The sequence below is a fragment of the Antennarius striatus genome, chromosome 1 (genome assembly GCF_040054535.1).
Source record: "Antennarius striatus isolate MH-2024 chromosome 1, ASM4005453v1, whole genome shotgun sequence".
In the NCBI taxonomy this organism is placed as follows: Eukaryota; Metazoa; Chordata; class Actinopteri; order Lophiiformes; family Antennariidae; genus Antennarius; species Antennarius striatus.
This window is the reverse complement of record NC_090776.1, coordinates 8,265,761-8,293,646: the sequence shown is the minus strand read 5'-3', so window position 1 is coordinate 8,293,646 and position 27,886 is coordinate 8,265,761. Positions and strand designations below refer to the sequence as shown.

At 40.1% G+C, this 27,886-nt stretch overlaps 1 protein-coding gene across 3 annotated transcripts in view; it reads left to right on the top strand.

Moving 5' to 3' along the window:
- Positions 1-27,886, top strand: part of phkb (phosphorylase kinase, beta) — a 157,925-nt gene that overhangs the window by 27,053 nt on the left and 102,986 nt on the right. For all 3 annotated transcript variants that reach the window (XM_068323001.1, XM_068322984.1, XM_068322994.1), the window contains 8 exons: positions 553-660; positions 2,006-2,086; positions 9,022-9,137; positions 13,175-13,238; positions 16,199-16,294; positions 17,775-17,972; positions 24,552-24,609; positions 27,356-27,433. In XM_068323001.1, coding sequence (XP_068179102.1) covers positions 553-660; positions 2,006-2,086; positions 9,022-9,137; positions 13,175-13,238; positions 16,199-16,294; positions 17,775-17,972; positions 24,552-24,609; positions 27,356-27,433 — 799 coding nt within the window. The remainder of the gene's footprint in view (positions 1-552; positions 661-2,005; positions 2,087-9,021; positions 9,138-13,174; positions 13,239-16,198; positions 16,295-17,774; positions 17,973-24,551; positions 24,610-27,355; positions 27,434-27,886) is intronic.

Here is a 27,886-nt window from a genome sequence, read left to right as displayed (position 1 = left end):
GTCATAAAGACCCAATTTAAATGCAGATGATTCTATAGCCTTTACATTGTGCATCATCATCATCATCATCATCATCATCATCATCATCATCATCATCATCATCATCATCATCATCATCATCTTCATTTATTTCATAATGTCATGTTAAATCAACTGAAGAGTAAGTTTAATGTTGAACCAGAAGCTCTGAAATAATTTTAATTTGTCCATGGATTTTATACAGTAAATTGAAGAAAAATAAAAATCTCTTTCAAATTAAAATACTGAAATGCTTGATCCAGTTTGGTGTAGCACTCTTCTGAGAGTGGCTGTGATTTAACTCGGTGAGATGTGGAAAAGCAGCAACAAAATGTTGCCATTGAAGCGTAGCATGCACGCAACAGAGATTACCAATGGTTCACTCAATGTATGGCACAAGGTCCTCAGTTATGTGTTAATGTATGCATTCAAGGCTGCTGCTGCAACCTCGACAAGGAGATAAATATCCCCCCTTTGCTCCCTCATTGCCCTGTGACTGTCATCATCTTTACATCAGTCCTCTCTCTCTGCCAGGTGGAGCAGTTTAAGCAGGACCCCAGCCCTTCCAAGTGTCTCCATTCTGTGTTCAACGTTGACACTGGTGATGAGGTGTACTCCTACAGCGACTACCACCATCTACAGGTCAGTCAGTAAACTGACTTGTAGAAATGAGGCAGCCTACACCAGGAGGGATCTAATTTTTATATACCGTGTATACTGTATACTATATACTGTATGTAACCACAATCTATGAGTCTCCCACATAAGTATGTCACTGGCTCTATATCTCAAGTTTACATAGAGATAGAGATACATGTATTGTAAAGGCCACACTATACTGATACTGTGAGTGAACCACTGTTTAGATCAATGAACAGATGGTGGTTTTTCATTTTGAATATCTTGCTAAAATATTTCGTCCTTCGGCTCGGAAAGCACAGTTGCAAATCTCACTCCATCCAATTGATTCAGAGGTGGACGTGCATTAAACTTGCACTGAAACAACTTACTCCTCTGTCAATGCTATTGACAGAGGTCAATTTGGTGTGTAAGATTTGCATGGAGAATGCATTTGCCAGGAAGGATAATCAATACATCAAGAAAGCTGGATGAAAAACCAAAATGAATCCTGTGACAAAGAAAATGAAAGCAATCAATTCTCTGTGGATCTTTCAAGTATTGTAGATTCAGGTATTTCTTGGCTGTGGATTCTTCTCCAGCGAAATTCATTGTAGCAGCCAAAGGTTTGCTAGGCCTTAATAAATTTAGAACTTTTAAGGAGTTCTCAGGAACACATAAATCTTATCTCAGCTTATCTCAGACATTGTGTTTCTTTTATTTGTTCACATTTCTCTCTTCAAATGACAAATGTAGAACAATCTGACATCTAGATTTGGAGCCAATACAGATGTTAAAGGTTAAAAGCATTTAATTATACCTATGACCATAAGGAAATCTTGATTTTCCTTCAAATCAATGGAAAACGTCTGGCTACTTTTAATACACAAATGCAGTTTAAAGGGTTTTGTTTAATGCACTCTTCTTTTGGCAGTGACTTGTTGCATATAAATTAAATGCAACCTCTTTGGCTGCTTATACGACCATATTATGTGTCAATGCTTGCGACATGGCTGCATGTCAGTCTGGAAAGTGGTAGAGAAGGATGTAGAGAATGTGGGCAGGCAGAATAAAAGGACAAATCAGGAACTGAAATGAATACATAGTGAATGCAGGATTGTAATAGAGGCAAAATATGATCAGTTAAAATAACTTTAATAATATTAAATTTAATTCACAATATAATTTATCAATGGATGCTGAGCTCACTGAAGATTTGATCATAGAATACGTGCTAATAGGTATCAGCTCAGTTACTAGTCTTAACACATTGTTGAGAATAAAAGACAGCTGTATGAACAAACTAGGAATTTTCTTTCAATATGTCACGTTATCTCACTTGCTTCCCTTCTCTATGTCGTTGCTGCAGATCGATGCCGTTTCTCTGTTTCTTTTATACCTGGTGGAGATGATCTGCTCTGGCCTACAGATCATTTACAACACTGATGAGGTAAACAAGACAAGACAATGACTGCTGAGGTGATCGATTATGGACATTAAGGATCTAAACCCCATCCTGTTTATTGGTCTGATTTTTTGTAGCTAACCCACCAGGAGCAATCAGCATCAATCTCAAACCCCCAGATGGCTCAAATATCTTTTTTTCTGATATAAGTAATCACACTCTGAGCAAAAATAGATTTTCTCAGGCAAAATAAGTCTCCCTGTGCACCAATTGGCTTCGTGATGCATATTTAAGCATTTCTAAATCAGGAATTAAGAATGAATCATCTCCCCACCTACTGTATATATCTGAATAAGGTCACTTGAAAACCTCACAGTGTCACGTTTTAACTCCACCCACTACCTGTCAATCAAGGGCCCAACCAATCACAGCGCATCTGCCAGAAGGAATCACGTGAACGTATGGCGTAAGGCATCAGCCAGCGAGGCTTTTTGTTGCGGCTACGCCTTTCGTCCAAACAAAAATGTAGATATCCGGGACGAAAATGCTGGCCAAAGTTAAATTTTTGAAAATGCTGGGTATGCGTTGTCATGTGGACGCTGTAACCAAAACCTTTTCTATCCGGGGGGCGTCTCCCTGTGACGAAAACCGCTGTGACGTCAGTGTGTGTGACCTGTGTCTACATGTACACACAGAATGGATGGAGTTAAAACCAGCTATTTTCTGACGTATAACAGCTCCACGTCGAAGACACATTGATAAACACGCTTGACAGTCAGATATTTGTTCTTTCTTTATGAGTCATAAAGTTTGTATATTTATTTATGTATTCATTCATTTATCCACATTCCTTGCCAAAGACGCCAACGCCAGTTCTGGGTCAGACCGGTATGCGTTGCCTGCTGTTGGGAGAACTCTGTGATGGGTGCTCTTGGTTTGTAATACCAATACAGTTGTTTTCATATGTTTGGGATGAAGATATTGTTTTATCTTGGAATTTCCATGGCTTCCTGCTCGTAGTAATATAATCATTTTTGATACCCAAGTATTTTTTTTTTTGCCTCTCATAAATCTTATAAATCTACCTTTAGACCACATGTGTCAAACTTGAGGCCCGGGGGCCAAATGTGCCCCCCCACATCATTTTATGTGACCTTCGAGAACGCAAAAGGTCAGATTGTCTAAAAATAAATAAGTCAAAAGTGTCCTTTGACCAAAAACTACATTTCCCACAATGCGGTTATGAAGCTTATTCTAACTTGTGTTTGATGTTATTTTTCTTTATTCAGTTGGATAGTTTGATCCTTGATTGGTATAGTTTTGTGGGTTTCATAACATGATAAAATTAAAAAGATTCATGTTAAAAGAGAAAAAAAATTCTCTGTGCAACTGTAATGTTTGTAACTTGAATATGTAATATATTCATAGTTATTTAAGATTAAGAAGTAGTTCCATTTATACGTCTGGCCTTTTGAGGACCAGATGTATAAACACACACACACACACACACACACACACACACACACACACACACACACACACACACACACACACACACACACACACACACACACACACACACACTTTAATAATCCCAAGGGATCTCCTTGGTCTTGGAAATGGTTAGCTGAAGCTCATTCCGCTGACACCACCCCACAAAGTCCGTCACCACTCTCCTGTACTCCCTCTCATCACCCTCCCTGATACATGCCACGATTGCAGTGTCATCTGAGAACTTCTGCATGTGGCACATATCTGAGTTGTGTTGGAAGTCCATCGTGTAGAGGGTGAAGAGAAGGGGGGAGAGTACCGTCCCCTGCGGGGCCCCTGTGCTGCTGGTCACCATTGATGACAGACAGTTCCCCATACGGACGTACTGGGGTCTGTCTGTTAGATAGTCAGTGATCCAGCTCACGAGATAGGGGTCCACAGCCATGGATGACAGTTTCTCCTGCAGGAGCCGGGGCTGGATGGTGTTGAAGGCGCTCGAGAAGTCAAAAAAGAGCACCTTCACTGCACAGCTCCAGACATCCAAGTAGGAGAGGGCCCGGTGGAGGAGTACAGGACAGCGTCGTCAGCACCAACTTGTGGCCGGTAGGCGAACTGGAGAGGGTCCATCGTGCCCTGCACCTGAGGACGCATGAGCTCAAGGACCAGTCGCTCTAGGGTCTTCATCACGTGCGAGGTGAGAGCGACTGGTCGATAGTCGTTGAGCTTTGTTGAGCTCTCCGCTTGGGTACAGGGACGATGCAGAATGTCTTCCATAGGGACGGGACCCTCCCCAGCCGGAGACTGAGGTTGAAAACCTGGTGTGGGGGTTCACCCAGTTGGCAGCACAGGCCTTGAGGAGTCTTGGGGGGATCTGGTCTGGTCCAGCCGCCTTACTTGGGCGAAGCCTCCTTAACGCAGACATCACCCGTTCCACAGTGATGGCCGTGTGTGGGGGCATGGCACGTTGATCCCTTTGGCCGGGGGGTCTGGCAGTTGAGGTGGGGGAAGGTCTGGGTTTGGACTGAGGTAGATGGGTGAGGTGGATGGAGAGGGAGAGGGGGAGGCAGGTGAGCTGGACGGAGAGGGGAAGAAGGAGGCACATGGAGTCAGGTCAGCTGGGCCGGGGGAAATCTGGGGACAGGGGCATGGAGTGGTGGGGGAGCTGAACTGATTAAAAAAGCTGTTAAGTTCATCAGCTCGCTCCACGTTCCCCTCCACCGTACCGTGGCCCTCTCCATATCCGGTGATGACCCTCATGCCACTTCATACCTCCCGCACCTGGTTGCGCCCAAGCTGGTTCTCTAGCTTCCTTCTAGAGTTGTCCTTGGCCTCCCTCAGGCAGGGTCTCACTGCCTGCTAGGCCTCCCTCATCTCCTTCTTGTTCCCACTCCTGAATGCCTGCTTCTTCCTGTTCAGGACAGCCTTCACCTCCTTGGTTACCCAGGGTTTGTTGTTTGGGTAACACTTGACTGTCCTGACAGGAACCACTGTGTCCACACAGAAGTTCATATAATCCGTTAAACACTGGGCCGCCCCGTCGACATCCTCCCCATGTGAGCCCATGATGACATCCCAGTTGGTGGTCTGGAAGCAGTCCCTCAGCGTCTCCTCTGCTTCCGGGACCACCTCCTGACCTGCCGGGTTGTTGCTGGCAGCCGTTTCACCAGCGGGATGTAGGTGGGCTGAAGGCACAATAGGTTGTGGTCAGATTTACCTAGTGGGGGGAGGGGGATGGCAGTGTATGCCTCCCTGGCATTCGTATAAAACAGATCAATGGTTCTGTTCTTCCGTGTGGGGCAGTTCACACACTGGGTCATTGTGGGGAGAGATGAGTCCAGGGTGAAGTGGTTAAAGTCCCCTGTGATGATGACAAGCGCCTCCGGGTGCCGGGTCCGAAGATCGGAGGTGGTCGTACAGATGGTCTCTCGTGCCGTCTCTGGGTCTGCACGTGGAGGGATGTAGACGGCGAGGACAATGACATGTGAAAATTCACGCGCCAGGTAGTAGGGCCTGATGCTTGTTAGCTCCAGATCCCGGCTGCACAGCGTAGTTTTCACAGTCACATGTCCTGGATGACACCATCTATTGTCCGTGTAAATGATCAGACCACCTCTCTTCTTCTTGCTGGCGGTGTTTGTGTCCCGGTCCGCTTGTACGGAGGAAAAGCCGGTCAGTCCGACGTTAGCATTGGGAACGAAGTCCGTCAGCCACGTCTCAGAGAACACCAACAAACTGGTTTTCCTGTAGCGCTGCTGAGTCCTGCACAGCGCCGTCAGTTTTCCACCTTGTTGGGCAGCGAGTTCACATTCCCCATGATGACGGGGGGAACCGAGGGTCTGACGGAGGACAGCCGTTATGTTGATTTGGCCCTTGGTGAAGATGAGATTTGACACCCTTGCTTTAGACGATGGTTTTGTTTTGACTGTCACTTTCTTACATGTTATTTGGTATCTTTGTTATTTTAAATTCTATGCAAACATTTTTTACTTCTATCAGTCTATATGCACAGACACGGACACACTTCCTGTGAAAAAAAGTGACTCAAAGTGAAATTCATTACGGGGCCTAATTAGATTTATAAACTTTCTGTGATACAGCCCTTTGAAGAAGGAAAATGCAATAAAGTGTCCAGATGCTGTTAAGCAGGACTCAAGTTATCTGAGGCCAGTCGTTTGTACCCTAAAGCCACTTGTTCGTTCCTAACACCCTGACAAATATCCTCAAGTTGACACAAATACGGGATCTGGGGACAGTATCTTGCTTTTATAGCTTGCCATTTATGTTTTTGCTGAGCTGCTCAATTGAATTTCAACAGGGAAACATTAAGATGATTTCATTATGTAGGCTTAAATGTCCTCCTGGGAATCAAACCGGTAACATCTTCTTTGGCGGCGTGCAGACTCAGACCTTGCCAGGAAAAATAGCTTGATATGTTGTTTTTTTTCTTTCTTTTTTTACAATTTGATGTAACTACGCAGTGTAATTTTTTGTCTCCTTCATGTTGGGCTCTTAATAAAACAACAAGGCGATATGGCTGTTAAATTTATACATTATGCTGTTTATCGTCTGGCCCTGAGGAGCAGTTGAGACTTCATTAATTCTGTTAGTTTTTATAGTCTGCTAATTCACAGCTTTGCTTACCGCCACAGAGGGGTGAAATTTGTGCCGCTGGTGAAGGAATCCATTTGTTTACTAGAATGGGTTTATTTTAACAAAGTAAGAGCATCATGAAAATATTCTACAACAAACAAATGTGTGTACAGGCATTACTTTTTTTTTTCTTTTACTGTAATTCCTGCTGAATGACCTTTCCTTTTTCTCTATTTCTCACCTATGATACCAGACAAATTGATGCTAGAATTTTTTTTTTCCATGTGGGCAGGCCTGTTTATGTGGAAGCTTCTATGTGCACGTTTAAACACTCCTCATTAGCTCTTGTGACTGAGGCTGAAGCGTCCACACCCCCTGCCCACTCACTTCTGTTCACTCACATTGGATCCAGTGAGCAGAAGGACTTGTGAAGTGTGTTCTTACTGAACGCTGTCTGAAAAGTGCTTCATGCAGACTAATCAGATTACCACTTGTCGTTTTTGAGTTTGTTGCTAACTGTTACTGCTTGTGAAGCCTGTTGGCATTAACTTGATTGAGCTAGAAGCGGCATTGCAGTCACTTTTTTCTTGAGAAAGCCTTCGTCTGGGCAGATGCAACTCCTCACAAGTGCCATTTCCGGTTTCATGCAGCATAAAATGGATCGTTTCTCTAGTCTGTCTGTATTAAACTTTTTCACATACTAAGTATTTACGCATTTTTCAGTCCGAATGCTGTTGGTACATGGATAAATGCTTATATGTGTTGCTTGTGCAAGTGTGCAATCTACCTCAAAGTAGTAGCTTTGATCAATGGTCTCACTCACACTGCCCTTCTTCCTCATCTGTCTATCTTATCCAGTACATGAGTGTACAAAAGTTATAATTTGACCTTGACCTAGTTTTCCCAAGGTCAAGGTTATCGTCTCTTTTTCATCTCCTTTTTAGCCTCCTTCGCTTTTTGTTTCATATTTCTATCAGCAACGGTTGCGAAGATATGTGGTGGACTAACTACAGGACAGACGGACAGATGAACGGACGGACAAATGGACGAACACAAACCCTGACAATTACAATACATCACCACTTTGAAGCAGGATGTAAAAATCAGAAGTGCCAGGGACAGTCATCTATCTGGCAGACAGAGATACCTGTGTGGCCAGTGTGTAGTAACAATCGTTATGATAATAAAATGTCCCCCTCGTTAATCACTGGTCTCATACAAACCCAAAGGAGAGTAGCTGCAAACACCTTTCTGTCTTTCCCAGCCTTGCTCCACATTTCCCGGCCCTCCTTCTTAGTCTGACCTATTTATTAGGTTCTACACAGGTGACATCTTCTCTCTATCTTTATCTTTCTCTCTCTTCTCGTCTCTCTTTCAGCCCCCTCCTGGGTCATTTTAGATGAAATCTCCCATCAGTCAAACACACACAAGCACAAAAATGTGTTCACGCTCACACGTACACACACATGCATGCACGCACGCACACGCACAGATACACACTGCTACTTTAAGGTCTTCCTAAAAATTCAAGTCCTGAAAAACATCAAACTTTCTCTCTGTCTCCATTTCAGTTTCCTTCCACGTCTGCCTATTGATTTTGATGTGTTTCCATAGGTGTGGTGTGTTTCTGCACCGTGTGTGTAGACTGATATAATAAACGTTTTAACTCTGCTACTTACAATTCTGAAATCATGAGGCTACCATTTTGTTATGAAATTAAAAATTCAGCTGATCACTTTTCGGGATCATGTCATGTCGAAGTGATACATCACTAATTAAAATCTTGCCATTTGTGTGATAAGCCAGTAATGAAAATGTGTTTCTAGGAGTTAATAAGGTTACAGAGCCATTGCTCCAAACTTTGCCACATTATCTACTACTCCACCTTGTCTGTTGATGGTGAATATGACCTTGAGCACTCATGAAGAATAAGCAATCTCATTCACTTTGCTAACCCTTATAATGAAGAGGAAGGTTACACCACCAAACCCATATCGCTAGCAAAGGTCAACCATTACAGTAAATGTATGTAAATGAGGAAGATGGTCCTCTGTCAGAGTGTAACTGCAGCTTCAATTATGGTCTGTGTTTGTGTGTCTCAGTACGGAAGCATGTTCACGACCTGCATCCCTATATATATTGTGTGTGTGTGTGTGTGTGTGTGTGTGTGTGTGTGTGTGTGTGTGTGTGTGTGTGTAGATAGATAGATAGATAGATAGATAGATAGATAGATAAATAGATAGATAGATAGATAGATAGATAGACAGACAGACAGACAGACAGACAGACAGATAGATAGGTAAGTAGGTAACTAGGTAGGTTGGTTGGTCGGTTGATTGGTGAGTTGATTGGTTGGTTGCAATAATGCTTTCCTGTGCTTGATATTTTTTCCTGTGCAGGTTTCTTTCATCCAAAACCTGGTGTTCTGTGTGGAACGAGCCTACAGGGTCCCTGACTACGGAATGTGGGAGAGAGGCAGCAAATATAACAATGGAAGCACTGAGCTACATTCCAGGTCAGGCCACATCAGCAACACAAAAAGTATTATAAATTATATCAATGGTAGGCTTCAATTTAGTGTTGCTTCTGACTGAAGTGGCCCAGTGCCCATATTCAGTCTCTCTGAATGAACATTCCTGATGTTCGTGTTAATGATGAAGGTAATACATCTATACTATCAACAGTGGTTGATTTGTATGTCTGCCCCCTGCTCCATAACGTCATTCTGCTGCTCTTCAGAAACCACAGCAAAAGTTTGAGAGACATTTATTTGAATAAACTATGTAGCTGTGATTTTGTGCATTTCTTTGTGAGTTGTTGACTTTTGTATCGGCCATGCTGGTGCAGAGTGCGTGGATATTAACATGGGAGCGCTTAACACTAACATATTAAGATTTTTTTCTTTTTTTAAATTATTTTCCTCACACATCCCATGTGCACACACATTAGTTAATGTGTTTCTGGTTGTTAGTCACAGACCTTTATCAATATATACATCCCTGCACTGTAGTTTGATTAATACTTTAATAGCTAATAACAACAGTGTTTTATTTTATCCTTCATCTCATTGTTGTTATTTCACACAAAAACACTTGGGGATTAATCTTTCTTAAAACATAAAATTGAAGCAAACGTTGATGTCAACAGAAAAAAACAGACTGGATAACTAAATGCCTCTGTAAATAACTCTTGTTCACTAGAAAAGGAGGGATGGAGTGGTGGATAAATGGAGACAGAGATGGTGTTCTTGTCCTCTGGCCTAACTTGTTGATGATTGATGAGATATTTGCCCCTTCCACTCCAGTCTGTCGTTCTATCAGATTTATATAAAGGGGCTTCAGAGGACACAAGAGAGGACTGGGCAGGCTTTTAGGTTTTTGCTCATTATGTTAAATGAACTCAACTTCAAAAATTATCACAACAGTCATTCAACCCAAACAGTTCTGTTTATTTTTCCCAGATCGAAGATGAAAATATGATTTATCCATTCAATTGGACATACAGAGAGAGAGAGGAGGTTTCTTCTTCAAGGATAACAGAAGGAAGTTTCTGGAATTAGTCCAAACCCAACATCTATTTACAGGGGTGTCAAACTCATTTTCACTGAGGGCCACATAAGCACATGGCTGTCATCCAAGGGCCAGATGTAACTAATAAATGTAACTAAATGTAACTTAATGTAATGTTAAATAAATACTGTATAACTACTCCTTAATGTTAAATAACTGAATTTTATTACTCATTCAAGTTATAAACATTGGGCGGAACGGTAGTGCAGTGGATAGCGTTGTCGCCACATAACAAGGCGGTTCCGGGTTCGAGTCTCGCTGTGTGCGGAGTTTGCCAGCTTACCCCGTGTCTGTGTGGGTTCCCTTTGCGTTCTGCGGCTTACTCCCACCTCCAAAGGCATGCGGTTCAGGTTAATCAGCTGGTCCAAAATTGCCCATATGAGTGAGTCTGTGTGCGTGGTTGTCTGTCTTTGTGTGTGGCTCCGTGGTGCACTGGCGTTGTGCCCGGAGTTTGCCCCGCCTCACGCCCTAAAAATTAAATTTGTTGTTCGAAAAATCATTTTCAAACTTGAGTCTTGAAAAGCAGGGGGTCGTCTTATATTTGGGCCAATACGGTAACTAGAAGGAAGAGAGTTGTTATTGGTGCAGACTTCAATGGACATGTTGTTGCAGAAAACAGGTGATGAGGGGGTGATGGCAGGTTTGGTATCCAGGAGAGGAATGCAGAAGGACAGATGGTAGTTGACTTTGCAAAGAGGATAGAAATGGCTATAGTGAATACTTTTTTCCAGAAGAGGCAGGAACATAGGGTGACCAATAAGAGTGGAGGTAGGAGCACACAGGTAGACTACATCTTGTGTAGACAGTGTTTCTGAAGGAGATCATTGACTGCAAAGTAGTGGTATGAGAGAGCGTAGCCAAACAGCATAGAATGGTGGTGTGTCGGATGACTCTGGTGGTGAGGAGGATGAAGAGGACAAAGGCAGAGCAAAGGCAGAGCATGATGAAGATGCTGAGGTTCTTTTTGGGAGTGACCAGGAAGGATAGGATCAGGAATGAGTACATCAGAGGGACAGCACATGTTCGAGGTTTTGGAGATAAAGTCAGAGAGGCCAGACTGAGTTGGTTTGGACATGTCCAGAGGAGAGATAGTGAATATATTGGTAGAAGGATGCTGAGTCTCGAACTGCCAGGCAGGAGGCCTAGAGGAAGACCAGAGAGGACGTTTATGGACATAGTGAAAGAGGTAGTTGGTGAGAGAAGAGGATGCAGAAGACAGGGTTAGATGGAGGCTGATTTGCTGTGGTGATCCCTGAAGGGAAATGCCGAAAGGAGAAGAAGAATATGTACAGAAGTATTCAGCTACTTTTACTCTGGCAAAATCAATAATTCCAATCATCTACACAATGTTGGCATCACAAACAATTAGTTTGATGGACTGATTGTGATGAACCAGAGGACAGTCAGAGATTTTAAAGTAATACAAGTGTATTTGAGATGAGCCTCGGTTTGATAATGAGAATTAGGGCTCATACACAATGGCTATGATTTTCCTCAGCAGCATTGTTCAATTAAGTTGCTAACCAATGTTAGATTTTCATAACCTATATGTTTGTGATATTACACATAATAAGAGGGCTTTAATTGTTTCAGAAAATGATCATAGAAGGCTAACTGTGTAGGATCTCAACTTACTCTAAAACTTAATGTTTAGGAAGGCCAGACAGTCATATTTGATTATTCACATTAAATACACGATGCAGAGTGTAGTTCATATATGTATCTCTATCCTTGAATTCACATCATTAGAGGATGCTTTGTTATCTGTTTTCTCAATCAGATAATGATCAGTTACATCTAAGGGAAAAAGTGAGATTAAAATAAAGCTAGTAACAGTAAAACGAAACAGAACGGAAAAAGAAATTACAGTATTATCAATTACCAAAACACATTCTATGTGTCAGCCTTCTTCATTGAAAGAATCAAAATCTAACTAACTTACCTAAACTATGGGATTAAAATTTTCTTGCAATCAATTAAAACTACTAAAACGAAACAGATTAAATTAAATAATGACAAAATTAATAAGGACTTTTGACACAGAACTAAAACTGAGGCTGAGTTAGAAAATAGCTGATAAAAACTATGCTAATGCAAACGCAATCTGTGTGAGACCAATAGAACAGTCTTACAGGGTGAGCTCTGGCAACAATTTCATCATGTGAATCTTTACCTCTGTCCTGCACCTCACACTCTTGCATCATGATTCTATTTTCAACTTGGTTCACAGAAACACTTTTTAACGTCCTCTATTACCTCCAATCTCATTTCTCCATCTGTGTCCGAGGTGCTAATAGCCTTGACGACCAATGCTGGTCATTTTCCCCCAAGTGTGCATGCTTGTGTGTGTGTGTGTGTGTGTGTGTGTGTGTGTGTGTGTGTGTGTGTGTGTGCGTGCGTGCGTGCGCGCGTGTGTGTGTGTTTTATACAGTGCCAGGCTGAAGTTTCCACCCCTTCTTTGTATTTTATGCATTGATTCAAACATCCATTCAGGCTTCAGTCAAGGTGTTTACTTTATTTTGATAAGTCAGCAGGTCTGCCATCATTGTTTGCCATTTTTCTGACATGTTTCCCGCTATTCCCCTTTGCTCGGAAATCTGTGGCAGGGCAGAAAGAGAAACAAAATGACTGTGAAATGGATTCACATTGTGTCTGCATTACAATCATAGTATCCAACCAGTGTAAAATTCAGTATTATATTTATTTTTTTTGTTAAGGAGATGCATTATCCACAGTAGACCACAATCTTAGCAGCTTTATTGAATCGTCAGAGATAGTAGTTTAAGATTTGAGTCTAGCTATAAATGCATTTTTGGCATTATTTTGGCTTTAGGCTGACAAATGAAAGAGGCTAATATTTCCTATTACTGCCTCCATCACAATACTACATCTCACAAATGTAGTTTGTTTGACAAGCCGTGTATTATCTTCTTTTATTCTGCACCAGTGTTAGTCTTATGTATTGTGCATTCATATCTTGCAGCTCTGTGGGCCTGGCTAAAGCTGCTCTGGAGGCCATCAACGGATTCAACCTTTTTGGAAACCAGGTACTTTTGTGTCTTCTTCATGTAATAGTCGGACGATTCAGAACCGTAGATAGCCATTACAGGTTCATACCACACTCAGATACTTTTAATATTTTCAGTTTTAACATCTTAAGAAAAAGATTGAGCTTCCTCTGTGGCTGAATTTATGGAAGGCCACCTCTGTTTAATCAGTGCTGCTCTCGATGCTTAACAGTTTGTCCAAGTGGACATGTGATTATCAAGGGGATTCACCTAGGGTGTTGGTGTGTGGTTCACCAAATTGTTTGCGTTTCCACACACTTTGATCAGTACCCTCAGTTAATATTTGCTCCTGTTGTTCCTCTGAAAGTACATATAAAATCTTTTTTTTAATATCCATTAGTGTATATGCTTCTTTTGTGTGCGTATGTGGAAAAAAGCATCAACATTCACTACACTTGCAAATGGATTGACAAATGAAGCTTTGGACATACCTCTTCTGTTGTGAGTGTCTCTTCTTTTGCCCCTTGACCAAGCATCTGATGACTCTGAACTTGAAGTACTTCTCCGGTCATCGTTTCGGGGCCATTAGGATGAGTGTATATTAGTTGCTGTTTGTTTTTATCCTCTGATCACCTGCAGAATGAGGGGTTTAACTGTGCTTGGAAATTGATTTTCTCAGCCAGCTCAGCTTGTTGAAAGAATTCATTTATAGAGGAGGCTACTTTATGATCCATGTTGTGTGGGATCTCAGTAAGCGCCAGTGTGTGCCTCATCCAATCTCTTGTTCCACTGTGGGAACAAGGCAGCCAGTTTCATATTAATGATCTCTATCAATCTGGATTTCTAGGCTGACACTCTTCCAACATCAATGTCCCCAAACCTTTTTTTACTGCTACATCCAGTTCATTGCCAAGTCCACTACCACATTTTACTCTGGATGTAGACACTTATAGGTGCACTCCTCATTTAGTCTCTGTACTTGTTAAATGGACGCTTAGCTTCAGGTTTTGTGAGCTGTTGTTTTTTCACAATATCGTGAAGTCAGAAAACAGGTGCAAAGATAGCAGGTTTGTGGTCCGTCACATCTAATGCTGTGGATATAAATTGATCTCATTAGGAGGTTTCTACAGTTTTAAAGATTGTCATTAAATTTGCAGAGCTGTGTTGGGCCAAATCTTAATGGGTTTCATGTTCTCTCAAGGCATTGTCACCTAATTCTCATCCAGGCAAGCGCATGGTAGCAGTAGCCCATGTGTGTGTTGAGTACTGAATGCATATTATTGTATAGAAAGTGGTGTCAAGTTTAGGCCTGTAATATTTCTATTGTCTAAGAAATTTACATGCTGCCAGCATTCATTATCAACCCTTAATATGAGAATAGGGATGCCTGTAATTGAATTGTAATCCATATAGACCCAGTGTCCTGAGGCTGAAATCTTGGAATGTGGCTTAGTATGTTTGAATTTTGAAAACTTCAAGTCTCAGGTTTTATTTATTATACTTTTAGAAAAGTGTCCATATTGTGTCCATAAAGATCTCATAGAGGTATAGTATGAAAACTGTGATAAGCTGACAATTTTATTTATGTAGCAGTTATTTTATAGTATTTTTCTGTGTGGAACCTTTACTTCTAAAGTATGTTGATTTGTTGCAAAATAAAATGTTAGCCGGCACACATCCAAGGGAAAAATATTCATCTTATCAGCTCTGCTGCTGTAATACCCAGAAAATCCTAGTCTGAGAACCATTTTGCTTGTCACACAGCTGTCAACACTGGTGACCAGTAGCCCACTGCTCTATGCAAATTGCTGATTTGACTGAAAGCCCTGGTTGGTGTCCCCTTTTTGGAGGGAGAAAAATTGCGCTTGCAATATTGATATATAATGCATGTGACTTAAGTGAAAACCTTGTGGCAAAATACAGGAGATTTAGTTTTATGTAACCCCTTCTGATGGATGGATAAAGTGGACTGGAACAATGTGTCAGAACCATAAAAGCTTTGATCGCTTCCAGTAGGAAGTAAAAGCACAAACTGCCCCCCCCAACTTCGCCCCCTGCCTCATTCAGAAGTATTTAAGTGCTCTGGATGGACTGGCTGCATTGTAGTTACAGCACATGGGGACTTTTGAAGCAATAGGCTAACTCTTGACTCTCTGTTGTTTCAGCACTCCCACAATGTGCTTCAGAAACTTTCACAGCCCAAACATGTCAGGTTGATTTACTAAAAGAGTTTGTTTTGATGTACAGATGTGAGAGGTGTGATGGTGGGAGGTTGAAAGTGGGTCGTTAAGCTGTTTTGATGCCACATATTTTTTTTAAACGAGTAATTATGGAAAAGTGTGTGTGTGTGTGTTGTGTGCGTGTGTGTGCGTGCGTGCGTGTGTGTGTGTGTTTTATACAGTGCCAGGCTGAAGTTGCCACCCCTTCTTTGTATTTTATGCAATGACTCAAACATCCATTCAGGCTTCAGTCAAGGTGTTTACTTTATTTTGATAAGTCAGCAGGTCTGCCATCATTGTTTGCCATTTTTCTGACATGTTTCCCGCTATTCCCCTTTGCTCGGAAATCTGTGGCAGGACAGAAAGAGAAACAAAATGACTGTGAAATTGATTCATATTTTGTTTGCATTACAATCATAGTATCCAACCAGTGTAAAATTCAGTATCGTATTTATTTTTTTTATTAAGGAGATGCATTATCCACAGTAGACCACAATCTCAGCAGCTTTATTGAATCGTCAGAGATAGTAGTTTAAGATTTGAGTCTAGCTATAAATGCATTTTTGGCATTATTTTGGCTTTAGGCTGACAAATGAAAGAGGCTAATATTTCCTATTACACTACTGTGTGTGTGTGTGTGTGTGTGTGTGTGTGTGTGTGTGCGTGCGTGCGTGCGTGTGTGTGTGTGTTAATGTGCAATTGTAAATGTGTGCATGTGAGAGCAGTGGTTTTCATTGTGCGTGAGTGACTGATATGTCATTTTTATGTCATCTTCTGGAGGGATGTTCGTGGTCGGTGATATTTGTGGACCTGGATGCCCACAACAGGAACAGACAAACCCTCTGCTCCCTCCTGCCCCGTGAGTCTCGCTCACATGTGAGTCCATCTGTTTGTCTGTTGACAATTTGTTTGACTATCACTGAAGTAAAATGTCTTCAGCAAGCTTGTTGTTCTGTTAGAGTGTTTTTAAGTCCACTAATGTACTTTGATGCTACTTCTTTTTTTTTTAAATTGACTGTACAGTACTCATAATCTGTATTAAAGAGACAGTAAAGTCAAAATGAACCAGGTGTGTATTTGACGTACATAGTTAAACGAAAGTTTTGGTGGCATTTTTATTTTTGTTCTGATCAATGGGGACTTGGAAAAACAAATTATATCATAAATTACGGTGCGTGCCTTGACAGCGGAAGTGACGCAATCGTAGACATCACGATGAATCCATAGCGGCGCCGTTACATATACAGCAATTGGCAATGTAACAAGCCAACATTATCCCATTTATTTATCAAGAAATCATTTTTAAGATTTTAAGATTTCGTGACCACAGGGATGATGCCAGACATCAGGATTTTTTTTTTTTCATTTTTCATAATGATAAACAAAATATATATCACCTGAAAATGAGTTTACTGTCCCTTTAATCAATGCTGAAATAGATGCCTGACTTGCATATGGCAAAAAGTCAAAAGTTTAATTATACACTCTGATTAAAGTCATCAGTTGTTATTGGATATTTGTATTTCAGCGCCACACTTCTTTCATCATGATTTCAATAAATTTCTCATATCATGATACTGACATTTATGTCATTGACAGGAAAATCATGAAACTAGAGATTACGATGTATATCAGGAGGTGAAGTGAATGAGTGAATATAGTTAAATGACCATAAAGCAAGTGAAAACCCACATAGTATAGTATGTCAAAATAATACAAATAAATTCTGCATTCCACAATGTATTACCTGCACTGCATGGGTTCTGTGAGCTGATATCTCATTTCCACTGTTGCTGCTGATTGATAACATGTAGATAAATTGGAAGATTGAAATAAAAAAATAAGTTGAGCAATAGTTAGAGATTGGTTAGTGTCCAGCTTCTTAATTTTAAGACACTGTCAGTCCACATTCAATGCTGAAATCTAGACATCTCACTGATCACCACATTGGTTCATGTAACAACCAATATCACAGCACTTTTGTTTGGTTTATAATTCCCTGACTGCAGTTACTCAATCTCTGCTGTCTATTTCTAATCCCTAAATATTCTTAGTTATTTATCATGAGCCTGGAGCCTAATAGCTTTCATGTGTTGAGCCATAGAAAAAAATAATGATAGAATAAGATGCCCAAGCTTAATCATAATATTTGTTTAAACTACAACTGAAATTTGCAACTGATTTTAGAAGATGTTTCTAAAGAAGGTAGAATTCTTGTCCTCCACATCTTGCTCATAATTAAAACTGACTAGTAGTGACTGTGACAGGGATTTAATTATAATTACTCAATTGTTTTATCGCATTAAATATTTGTCATACTATTAAAAAAAATGGGATTGATATTTCTTCCTGACAGAACACAGATGCAGCCTTGCTTCCAACGATCAGCTATCCTGCCTTTGCAGTAGATGATGATGCCCTCTACACTCAGACACTGGACAAGATTGTCCGGAAACTGCGTGGAAAATATGGCTTCAAACGTTTCCTCCGTGATGGCTACCGCACTGGAAATGAAGACCAGAATCGTCGCTACTACAAGTCTGCTGAAATGAAGGTCGGTGCTGTTGGGACACATGAATCTCACATTTCTTTTCTTACTTCCCCTTTCAATTTGTCTGTGCTATAATTTATTACTTTTTATTCTGTGAAACATGCACAACAGTAGCCATGCACTTGAAATATATACCGCATTTGTAGTATTTACACACTGGATCCTAGAGGAAACCTCTGGGATCCCCATGAGAGGTACGTCACATGCTGTGCCAGTGGTATGAAATGGAACACACTTCCTGGCTTGGTTAAACAACAAGCAGGTCAACCTCCCAAACATCCCAACTGGGCATTTTAGCAATAAAATGTCAATGCTTTTATCAAACCAATTTACAATACTGTCAAAAAATTAATTAACTGTTTGTGGTCATCCATACTCTTCAATGAAAGAGTAATCCCTCCTTCCTTCACAGGGGATAGTTTTTTAAAAGCATTAACAAAAAAAAAAGATTGTCATCTTTGAAGGCACACATTTGAAAAAGTGTGTTAAAAATGTGTGAAAAAAGCTGAACTTTATATCAAAGTTCTCAAGACAAACCAAAATGTTTTTACATTTTCCAGAGGGTCCCTTTTCCATTCAAGTGGCTTTGATATATAGTATGTCAGCTCTCTCTATAACAGTCATAAGTCTGACAGATTTTCTGCCTTTAAGTCCCTGTGGAACTGTGGATATAGTGTACTTCTAGGACAGGTGCCACTCAAATGGTGAAATGAGTGTAGAAAGGATTATTTCACTCTGTGACACAAGCTCATCTAGTGGTTAGACTGGGGGATGTCCAAATATTTGGCAATGACAGTCAAATTTGATATTGTGAAGATGTCCGGGAGCCAATAGCTCCTTCTGATATTTTTTTCACCACCAAAGTTACATGAAAATACACACTGTTAAAAAAACAAAACAAAACGCTGTCACAATCACTTTTATTTTTCAAATGGCAATGTAACCTAATATAAGTTACTCAGGCAGGTGTGAACAATTCTAGAGAGAACAACAAGAAAGAAGAAATGTACTTTATTGATACCTCTTTGGGAAATTATTTTTCGGCTCATTGTATTGTTTTGACATGTGTATGTGTGTGCAGGCAACTAAAATCAACACCAGAACAAAACATAAAAATGACATCTGAGTCATTCATACACAATGAAAACTGTTGCTCTCACATGCACCAATTGCAATCGCACATCACCACACACACGCATGCATGCACACACACTCACACACACACACACACACACACTCACACACACACACACACACACACACACACATGCATATACTAATGGCACAATTTATGTATGGACAAGGTTTTTGGGTTTTTGGGAAAAAAAACAAATTTTGAAAATGCATCTCCAACTCTAAACTGCACGAATTTGGTAGTGGTCTGTTATCGATAAGGTTTAAAACAAGTGAGTTTTGCCCTTGTTTTGTAATTGATATTTCAGGAAGCCATAGAACTTCAAGATGATCATACTTAATAAATTCTGCAGTTGGGAAATTCACTTGCCACAAAAAGAAAGAAACACCCATGAAAAGTTTCGATTACAGCGACCACACGACAACAGAGACCCGGTGTTTTCAAAAATATTCCCTTTGACCAGCGTTTTCATCCCAGATATCTGCGTTGTCATGTAACCGCAACAAAAAGCCTTGCTGCCCGATGCCTTACGCCATATTGTTCATGTGATTCCTTCTGGCAGATACGCCGTGATTGGTTGAGTGTGTGACAGCGTGAGACTTCTCTAGTGAGCTTAGTCAAATATATAGGTGGGGAGATATTGTGCTTTAGGCTTTTTACTGTTAAGGAACATATGACACTAATGAGATGGGTGATACTTAGATCTAGATTTTAGTAAAGAGACCAGGTCTGGCTCGAGGGCAGTGGTTGCGATGCTTCCCATGGAAGTAGGAGGCACTCATCCTTGATCTCAATTGGTTCCTGTTGAAGTTCATGCTAGAGAATGTTTGCTCAAGCAAATATGTGGAGCCGAATAAGCTCAGAATTTTCTTAGCGAATGACCGCATTTCTGGAAACCTGCCTTTGTATAGCTGCTGGTAAAAGTCAACAAGAGAACACAGCTGGTAGTCTCTGCAGCACTCATCCTCACACTGCAGCTCAATGAACTCCAGCTGAAGCCGTGGAGGAGCATCATCTGGGTCTACGGATAAGGGGAAAGAGAAAAGCAGCATGTCTTGTCCAATAACTGCAGTCCTGAATGCGATAGCTGTTGCATAACTCTTCATTTGCACATCGATGGTGTCCTGTGGGAAAATGTCAATGACCATTTTCAAGGTTAGGAGGTGGCGCACCTCCCTTCTCTGTTTGGGAAAGTGTCTTTGTAAATGTTGTAGCTCAGTTCCAAAGGCCTTGATGTGAGCGAATAGCTGGCTCACCACTACTTCTTTTCCTTGGAGAGTAACATTCAGCACATTCAAATGCTTTGTTGTGTCAACCAAAACAGCCAGATTTCAACAGGCAGACAGGATCGGACAGTTTTCCCATTGGTTGTCCCTTCTCATTCAAAAAATATCTGATTTCCATTTTGATAGAGAATCACTGCAGTGAAGACCCCCAAATTAGCCACCTCACATCATTGTGATATATTACGTTACTGTATTTAGCCTGGATGTCATGCAAAAACTGCTTAAACTGTCGGTGGTATAGAGCTTTACAGTGAATAAGGTTGTTTGCCTTTGCCACTGGTTTCATAACATTGTCAAATTTGTGATGTTTGGTGAAGACAGCCTGGTGGTGAATGATACAGTGAAGTTTTCTAGCATTACCTGCTTCTTTGCTGGCTTTATTGCAGATCATTGTAGACAGTCCGCCTCGCTCACCAGCCATAGCACGCACATCATCAGCAATGTTCCCTCTAAAGACAACTGTGAGCAACATCAGATGTGCATAGTGTGACCACACCCTAGTATCACACTTGTTCAAAACCTTGGGTCATAGCAAGTTACAGGGCTTATTAAAAGAATCAAACTACAGTAGCAATTGTCATTAGTTTACTTTTTATATAAGTGCTTAGCCAACTTGAAATAAAAAAGGCAAAAATATTGTTCTTCATGAGATGTGTTGGATATTCATAACATACTACTTACTCCAAGACACATTTTCCCAGAATATACTGCTGAATTATTTATAACGGCCATTTCTTTAGAAACGAACCTGTTTTTTTTATCAGTTGGATGTTCATGTAATATATATCTTAGGCTGTGATTTGAATGGTTTATGGCTAACAGTGACCTGCTTCTTAATACATTTTTGCATAACTCCAGAGACTGTTGCACGGTGCACTCACAGCTGCTAAATGACCGTGAAAAAGCTTGTAGTAACATCCATTTTTCTTAATTAGATTGCTCTTGACTGCTATTTTATTTGGAAAAATTGTTAAACTTTCTGTGAAATTATCTTTTGGTGGTGTTCATTTATTTTATTAATTAGCAGATGCAGAGAGAGACAGGAGATAGGGGTTATGATATGTAACAAATGTCACCAGGTTTAACTGAGCTGGCAGTGTTGGAGGTCATGCAGCTGTGGAACCTCCGCCATAATCCGTTACTCATATACTTGAAAAAGCAGAGCCCAGCTTTGTTAACCCAGTGGAAACTTTATGGAAATGGTCACTACCTTTGAACCACTCAGTATACTTTGAAATTGGTTTTCATTAATCCTGCTGATAATACAACACTTTAAGGTTCAGAATCATTAAACAGTTTTTAAAGCCTCTGCTTATTTATTCTACATCCTATCCTCAGGTTCACCAGAAGGCAGACACATTTAATATGAAAGACATTGAAGCCAGTTAAGTTACATCATGACTTCATTATAACTTAAAGACAGGTTCATAACTGCAGGAAATTCCAAGATCAATATCTTTGTATATTCAACACTATGCAAGGTATTTTATAACTTATTTCAGCAAACATAATCTTGACATCTTGGTTTGGTATTGGAGGAATAAAAAGGTAATAGCATCATAAACAAACTACATTAAAGGGAAATACAATGTTAATCCATTTGACAGATTCATGAACACAAACTGATGAACTGCACAGAGAGTGTCAGGCACAATGTGATCTCTGTCTGGTGAAAAATAAATCCCATAGACCTCAGAGAACATCCATGCTCTTGGTGTTGAACATCAGTGCAGACTGTCTCTGCTCCATGTTTGTTTATCATTGACAGAGAGCAGCAGCCTGTGTGATAGACAGTTTTACCAATCAGTTGAGCCGCTCAAGCACAAAACACCAGGGATCCCATCCTCTTTTCATCCTCAACAGGCCAAAAAGAGCAGGGTTAGCTGGAAAACTGTCTTGGTTCTCCCTTTTTTCTTATTTGCTCCTGGAAAATAAACCTTCCCCTTGTTCTGCCTGTGCCTCCCACCACCACTAACTAGCAAATTACCTGTCGTCTTTCCTTACGTACACAATTCTAAGCCACATATATGTGCATGATCATCATTAAAGGAAACAACTTCAAGCCTGCAGATGGTATCTTTGTGATTGTGAATGCAGCTGCATTTGCGATGTGATGTAATCTGTCATCTTTCATCAGAGTGGAGATTATTGAAAAAAATGAGAGACAAAGATTGTCACGTAACTGACAATTATGTTAGCTGGGCTTAAATCCACACACTCAAATACACACACATATACTGTACATGCACGTATTATGTGTAATTGTGGATTTTTATAGAGGATAATAGAATTGTATGTTCTTGGATTTTTTTTCTCATTTATATTATTAATAGAATATGGTGCATTCCCTGACTTTTAAGAAGGGTCTTCATTTTGATGAAGACCCTTTTATTGACTATTAGATGCACCCCCTCAGGTATCATCAACTCTTGTAATGTTTTGAGTAATTGGCAAGCAAAGCAGCACCCATCAGACAGTCACTTCTGCTGTGCTCTACATACTAGCATGCAGAACTCATTTTGATGCCTTAAAACAATCTACACCCCACCCTACTGGAGAAAGTGCTTCATCCCTCCATTAACACAAAATCCACTGTTATTCTCGGTGATTGAACACTGGCTTCCAAAAGTGTCATGTAATCATCTTCGGACTAAATAAAAAATAATATGATGTTGCTTTTAGGTGTTGCTCTGCCTCCTGTGAGTACCAGACTACTACAATGGAACCAGATGTGCGTGCATGATGTCGCAGAGCTGGCTGTTAACTTAGTGGAGCACAACTATACAGTGAAATGCCAAAACAAATGAAATATGGTCATAATAACAGATGAGTTGTATTCATATATAAATACTTTGTGTGAATGTTTTATATTTGATAGAACACATACAGTAGACTTGGAGCATCATGTAACCTCAACATAAATATTTATAATATGTCAAATGATCAATAGATAATGGTAAGTGGGTTTTATTTATTTCCTATCAAGTGATGATTGGCTTATATTACGTACAGAGAAATTTTATGTCTGTCTTCTCTGTTTCCATCATACCACTGTTGTTACTTACTGAATGACAATTCACAATCTGTGAGTGCACTACTATATGAACAATGACTTCATACTTTCATGGAAACCAATGTGATGTTAATATTAGGGACTGATTTCCATCTACTTGGAGTCATATTATGAGGATCAAACTTCAGTTCAGAATTGAAGAAGCAATCGTTGCAGATAGAAAGATGAAACAAAAAGCACATTACTTGGGCGGCAAAGGGGATGAAAATGTTGATGACCTTGACCTTGAGAAACCTGGGTCAAGGTCAAATTTCAACTTTTGTACACTCAGGAACCTGATAAGATAGAAAGATGAGGGAGAATATAGATGGATGGATGGATGGATGGATGGATGGATGGATGGATGGATGGATGGATGGATGGATGGATGGATGGATGGATGGATGGATGGATGGATGGATGGATGGATGGATGGATGGATGGATGGATGGATGGATGGATGGATGGATGGATGGATGGATAGATAGATAGATAGATAGATAGATAGATAGATAGATAGATAGATAGATAGATAGATAGATAGATAGATAGATAGATAGATAGATAGATAGATAGATAGATAGATAGATAGATAGATAGATAGATAGATAGATAGATAGATAGATAGATAGATAGATGGATGGATGGATAGATTTGACCTACCCTCAAAAGTCAAAGTCTGGTACTACTTTCACGGTACGCTGACCTAACGTGAAAGTACATCAGGGTAAGTCGCGGGATGTTGCAGTCTCTGACTGCCTTGGTTGTAGTTTTTTGGTTGTATGAATACAGCATATGAATTTATAGTTGCACAATTACTTAAAAACTTCAAATGATCCTCCATTTCCCTCAGCATGCCTCCTGTGATTATTACTTCATCACAAACTGTCCGATATGTCTAACCCCAGGAAGGAGAGAAAGAAGCTGTTTTTTTTTTAATATTATTGTCTGTCAGTATTTGTTCACAGTGTGATGTCTTCTATATGTTTTCCCTTTGCTGTTTCATATTCAGTGCGACTACAGTTCAGCCATGTGCTGTGTAAAAGTAGACCTCTCCCTATTTTTGAAATGGAAAAGCAATAAGTTGTCCTCTCTCTGTCTCCCTCCAGCTTTTTGATGGAATCGAGTGTGAGTTTCCCATATTTTTCATCTACATGATGATTGACGGTAAGCCTTGTTCTATCCATATGTACTGTTATGAATCCTCAAGCGGGTCTTTGGCAAGACTTGTAGCATTTGATAGGAAATTACATTTTGGTGTTTGTCAGGTTTGGAGGACTTACAAAAACCTCTTTTAAAATAGCTGCTACGTGTGAAATGTCTTTGTCACCTGAGGAAATGATCAGAAAACAGATTAGGAGAAAAGATTGAAAATGATTTAATCACCCTTCATTCTGATTTATACTCCGCTGACATTTTCAGGATTAACAGACAATCTGATTTAGGGCTTGTTTTCTCATCTCAAGAAGCTCAAGATGTTGATCTTTATGGGACCATTTTTAACAGCTCAAGAAACATAAACATCAAACTTCTGCCAACAACTGAACAAACTCAGTCGAAAGGACGGCCAATTACTCTGAAGCTAAATTATAAAAAAATGAAGACCCCTAACTGTGAATAGACTGACAAACATAATACAGTGGTACCTCTACTTACGCAATTAATTGGTTCTGGAAGAAATTTCGTAAGTAGGAAATTTTGTAAGTAGAGACGCATTTTCCATGCAAATAACCTAATCCGTTCCAATCTCCCCAAAATTCAGACATAAATGTTTTATAAAGCATACAAATGTGTCAAAACATGTAACAAATACATGTTCAATTAGATGATTACAAAATAAATGAGAGTTGTGCATAACGTAAAAAACAAAGAATAAAGAATAAAAACGATATTTACCTTTTAACTGCTGTCCTCATTGTTTTTGCCCTGTTTGGTTCATGCGCACTTGCCTCACCATGCCGAACAACAGAGTGAATTCCAGTCCTCCTTTTGAACTTCTCCAACCACCCATGGATGCCTTAAACTCCTTAAACTTCCTTTTGTTTTAATAACTTGGTGATTGTAGATGCATTACGGCCATATTCTTTGACGAGATAAACCAAAAGCATCCCTTTTTCATACTTTTCTATTATCTCTTGCTTTGTTTGTATGGACAAAAAAACCTCTTCTCCTCTTCTTTTCTTTCCCTTTTTTCTCCGTCACTTTCTTTGGGTCGATAGTGAATACTCTAAAAGTTAATATGTTTACGTAAAACTATCAGAACACGTCATGTGTTGCGGGCCGAATGACGAGGATGCTGCTGAGACACCTATCTAGGTACACACAGAGGTCCCTTTTAGCCAGTGGGATGCCAGGATGCTAAGTAATAGCCAATGGCAGAGCAGCTATATGAATGTTGCATTCAGGAACCTTTGGGAGCTGCGAGTAGCAGCCCATACTGTATTTTTACCTTTCGTAACTCGATATTTCTTTCGTAACTAGAGGCAATATTTTCCTGCTGAGGCATTTCATAAGTAGAAAAATTTCGTATGTAGAGACATTCGGAAGTAGAGGTACCACTATATAGATATTTGGCCCTTTCTGCTTTTGGTGATATTTTATTAACTTCTATCCTACTGATACATTTAACATTGGTGTCTAGAGACAACTGGTGCAAATTCAGATTTCTGTTTAATTTCAAACAAATTAAAAAGCAATGGCCCCAACCTTGTGATGAAGATCAGGTAAAGGTCTGATGAATTACTTTCCAGCATCAAAAGATAGACAAACATAGCAAAAAAAAAACCCGAAGTGAACATGATATATGGAAACATTTCTATTAGGATTGAAATTGATGAAAAAAGAAGAGACAGTGCTAAACATTCACCATGCCACCATACATATGCTACTGAGGGCCAAGATTGTGGCTGTTTGTTGGCATGATAGTCATTTTGACTCCAAAGGCTGTCTTTAATCATCAAATAAATAATTTAATGCTCTTTCAAAATGATTCCTGTTGAGATGACATCTTTGTTTAGATAATAAACCTTGTGTTAAAAAGCAGGACACACTGACAGACCTTTTAAAATGTAAACCACAAAACCCAGCACAGGCTACTAGTGCTGCAGCACTCAAGCACTCAGAGATCACATACCTTTTAGCATTTCTATTAGCATTTCAGCCCCTGAAAAAGACATGATTTTGAATGTCAACAACAGGTCCAATCCATTTTATATTATCTACCTTCGCGTCATGGACACCTGGGTACAACACACACAGCATGAGAATGCAATGATGACTTTAACTCAGCTCTGCTTCATGCCATATGACCTGTTATCTTCTAAACTTGGCCCTATAAGCCCACAGCTAGTATTTATGATTGCAGCTTGTATTTATCATTTGTAGTCATCAACAGAACTCTGATTGCCCAGAAGGGTGTCATTTTCTAGCTTTAACCTCATATGTCGTCACGGCCTTGTGAAATGTATTTCTGAATTTTAGTTTCATGTTAATGTCAATACCATGTCTTCATCCCTGCACATTTAACCCTGCACATAGTGATACTTACTATAATTTAATCCCCCAGCTCTGGACAGAGTTTAGGATCTGTATTAGTTTGGATATCATTATTTGCCACAATGTTTGGTTAGTTTAAATTTAATTTGCCGATTCTCATGTCTTTTGATATTGGCACAACCTTAAAAATGGCCCAGCGATGAAGTCAGCGTTGACAAAAGTGAAATAATCTGCACCTATTACCAACCCTCCTGTAAAATCAATCAATCAAATATTCCTGCATACAAGTACCATCTCTACACAAAATGTTATCAAAATCCAATGACACCTTTTCAAGTTGTTGTGCGTACAAAAAACAAGTTTATCTTGTTTTCATCATTAATGCAGGTCTGTGTGTTTGTGCTTGTTTGTGTTACAGGGGTATTCAGAGGAAGTAAAGCTCAAGTCAAAGAATACCAGGATGTCCTTGAACCCATCATCTTTCAGTCATATGACGGTGAGTTATAAACATGAATATACAGTATAGGTATGCATTCACTCACACACACACACTCACACACTCTCTCTCTCTCTCACACACATACACAAACACAACACACACACACACACACACACACACACACACACACACACACACACACACACACACACACAGACACACACACACACACACACACACACACACAAGCATCATCTGATTTGGTACATCAGTATGTTTCCTTTGGAGCCCCGAAGTCTGCTCTGCTGCCTTTCCGTCTTGAAATGAAAAACGGGTCTTTCTTTAAGGCTTTCCATCCATATTCATACGCCACATACTGTGACTGAGGCTCACAGGAGCATTACGTTCTACTGAACTCAGCCTGTCCTCATGAGCAAAAAGCCTGCCTACTATATTCAACTGCAGCAGCTGTTGTGAACGTAGAAAGTGAAATGATGAGCTTTGAGTTTC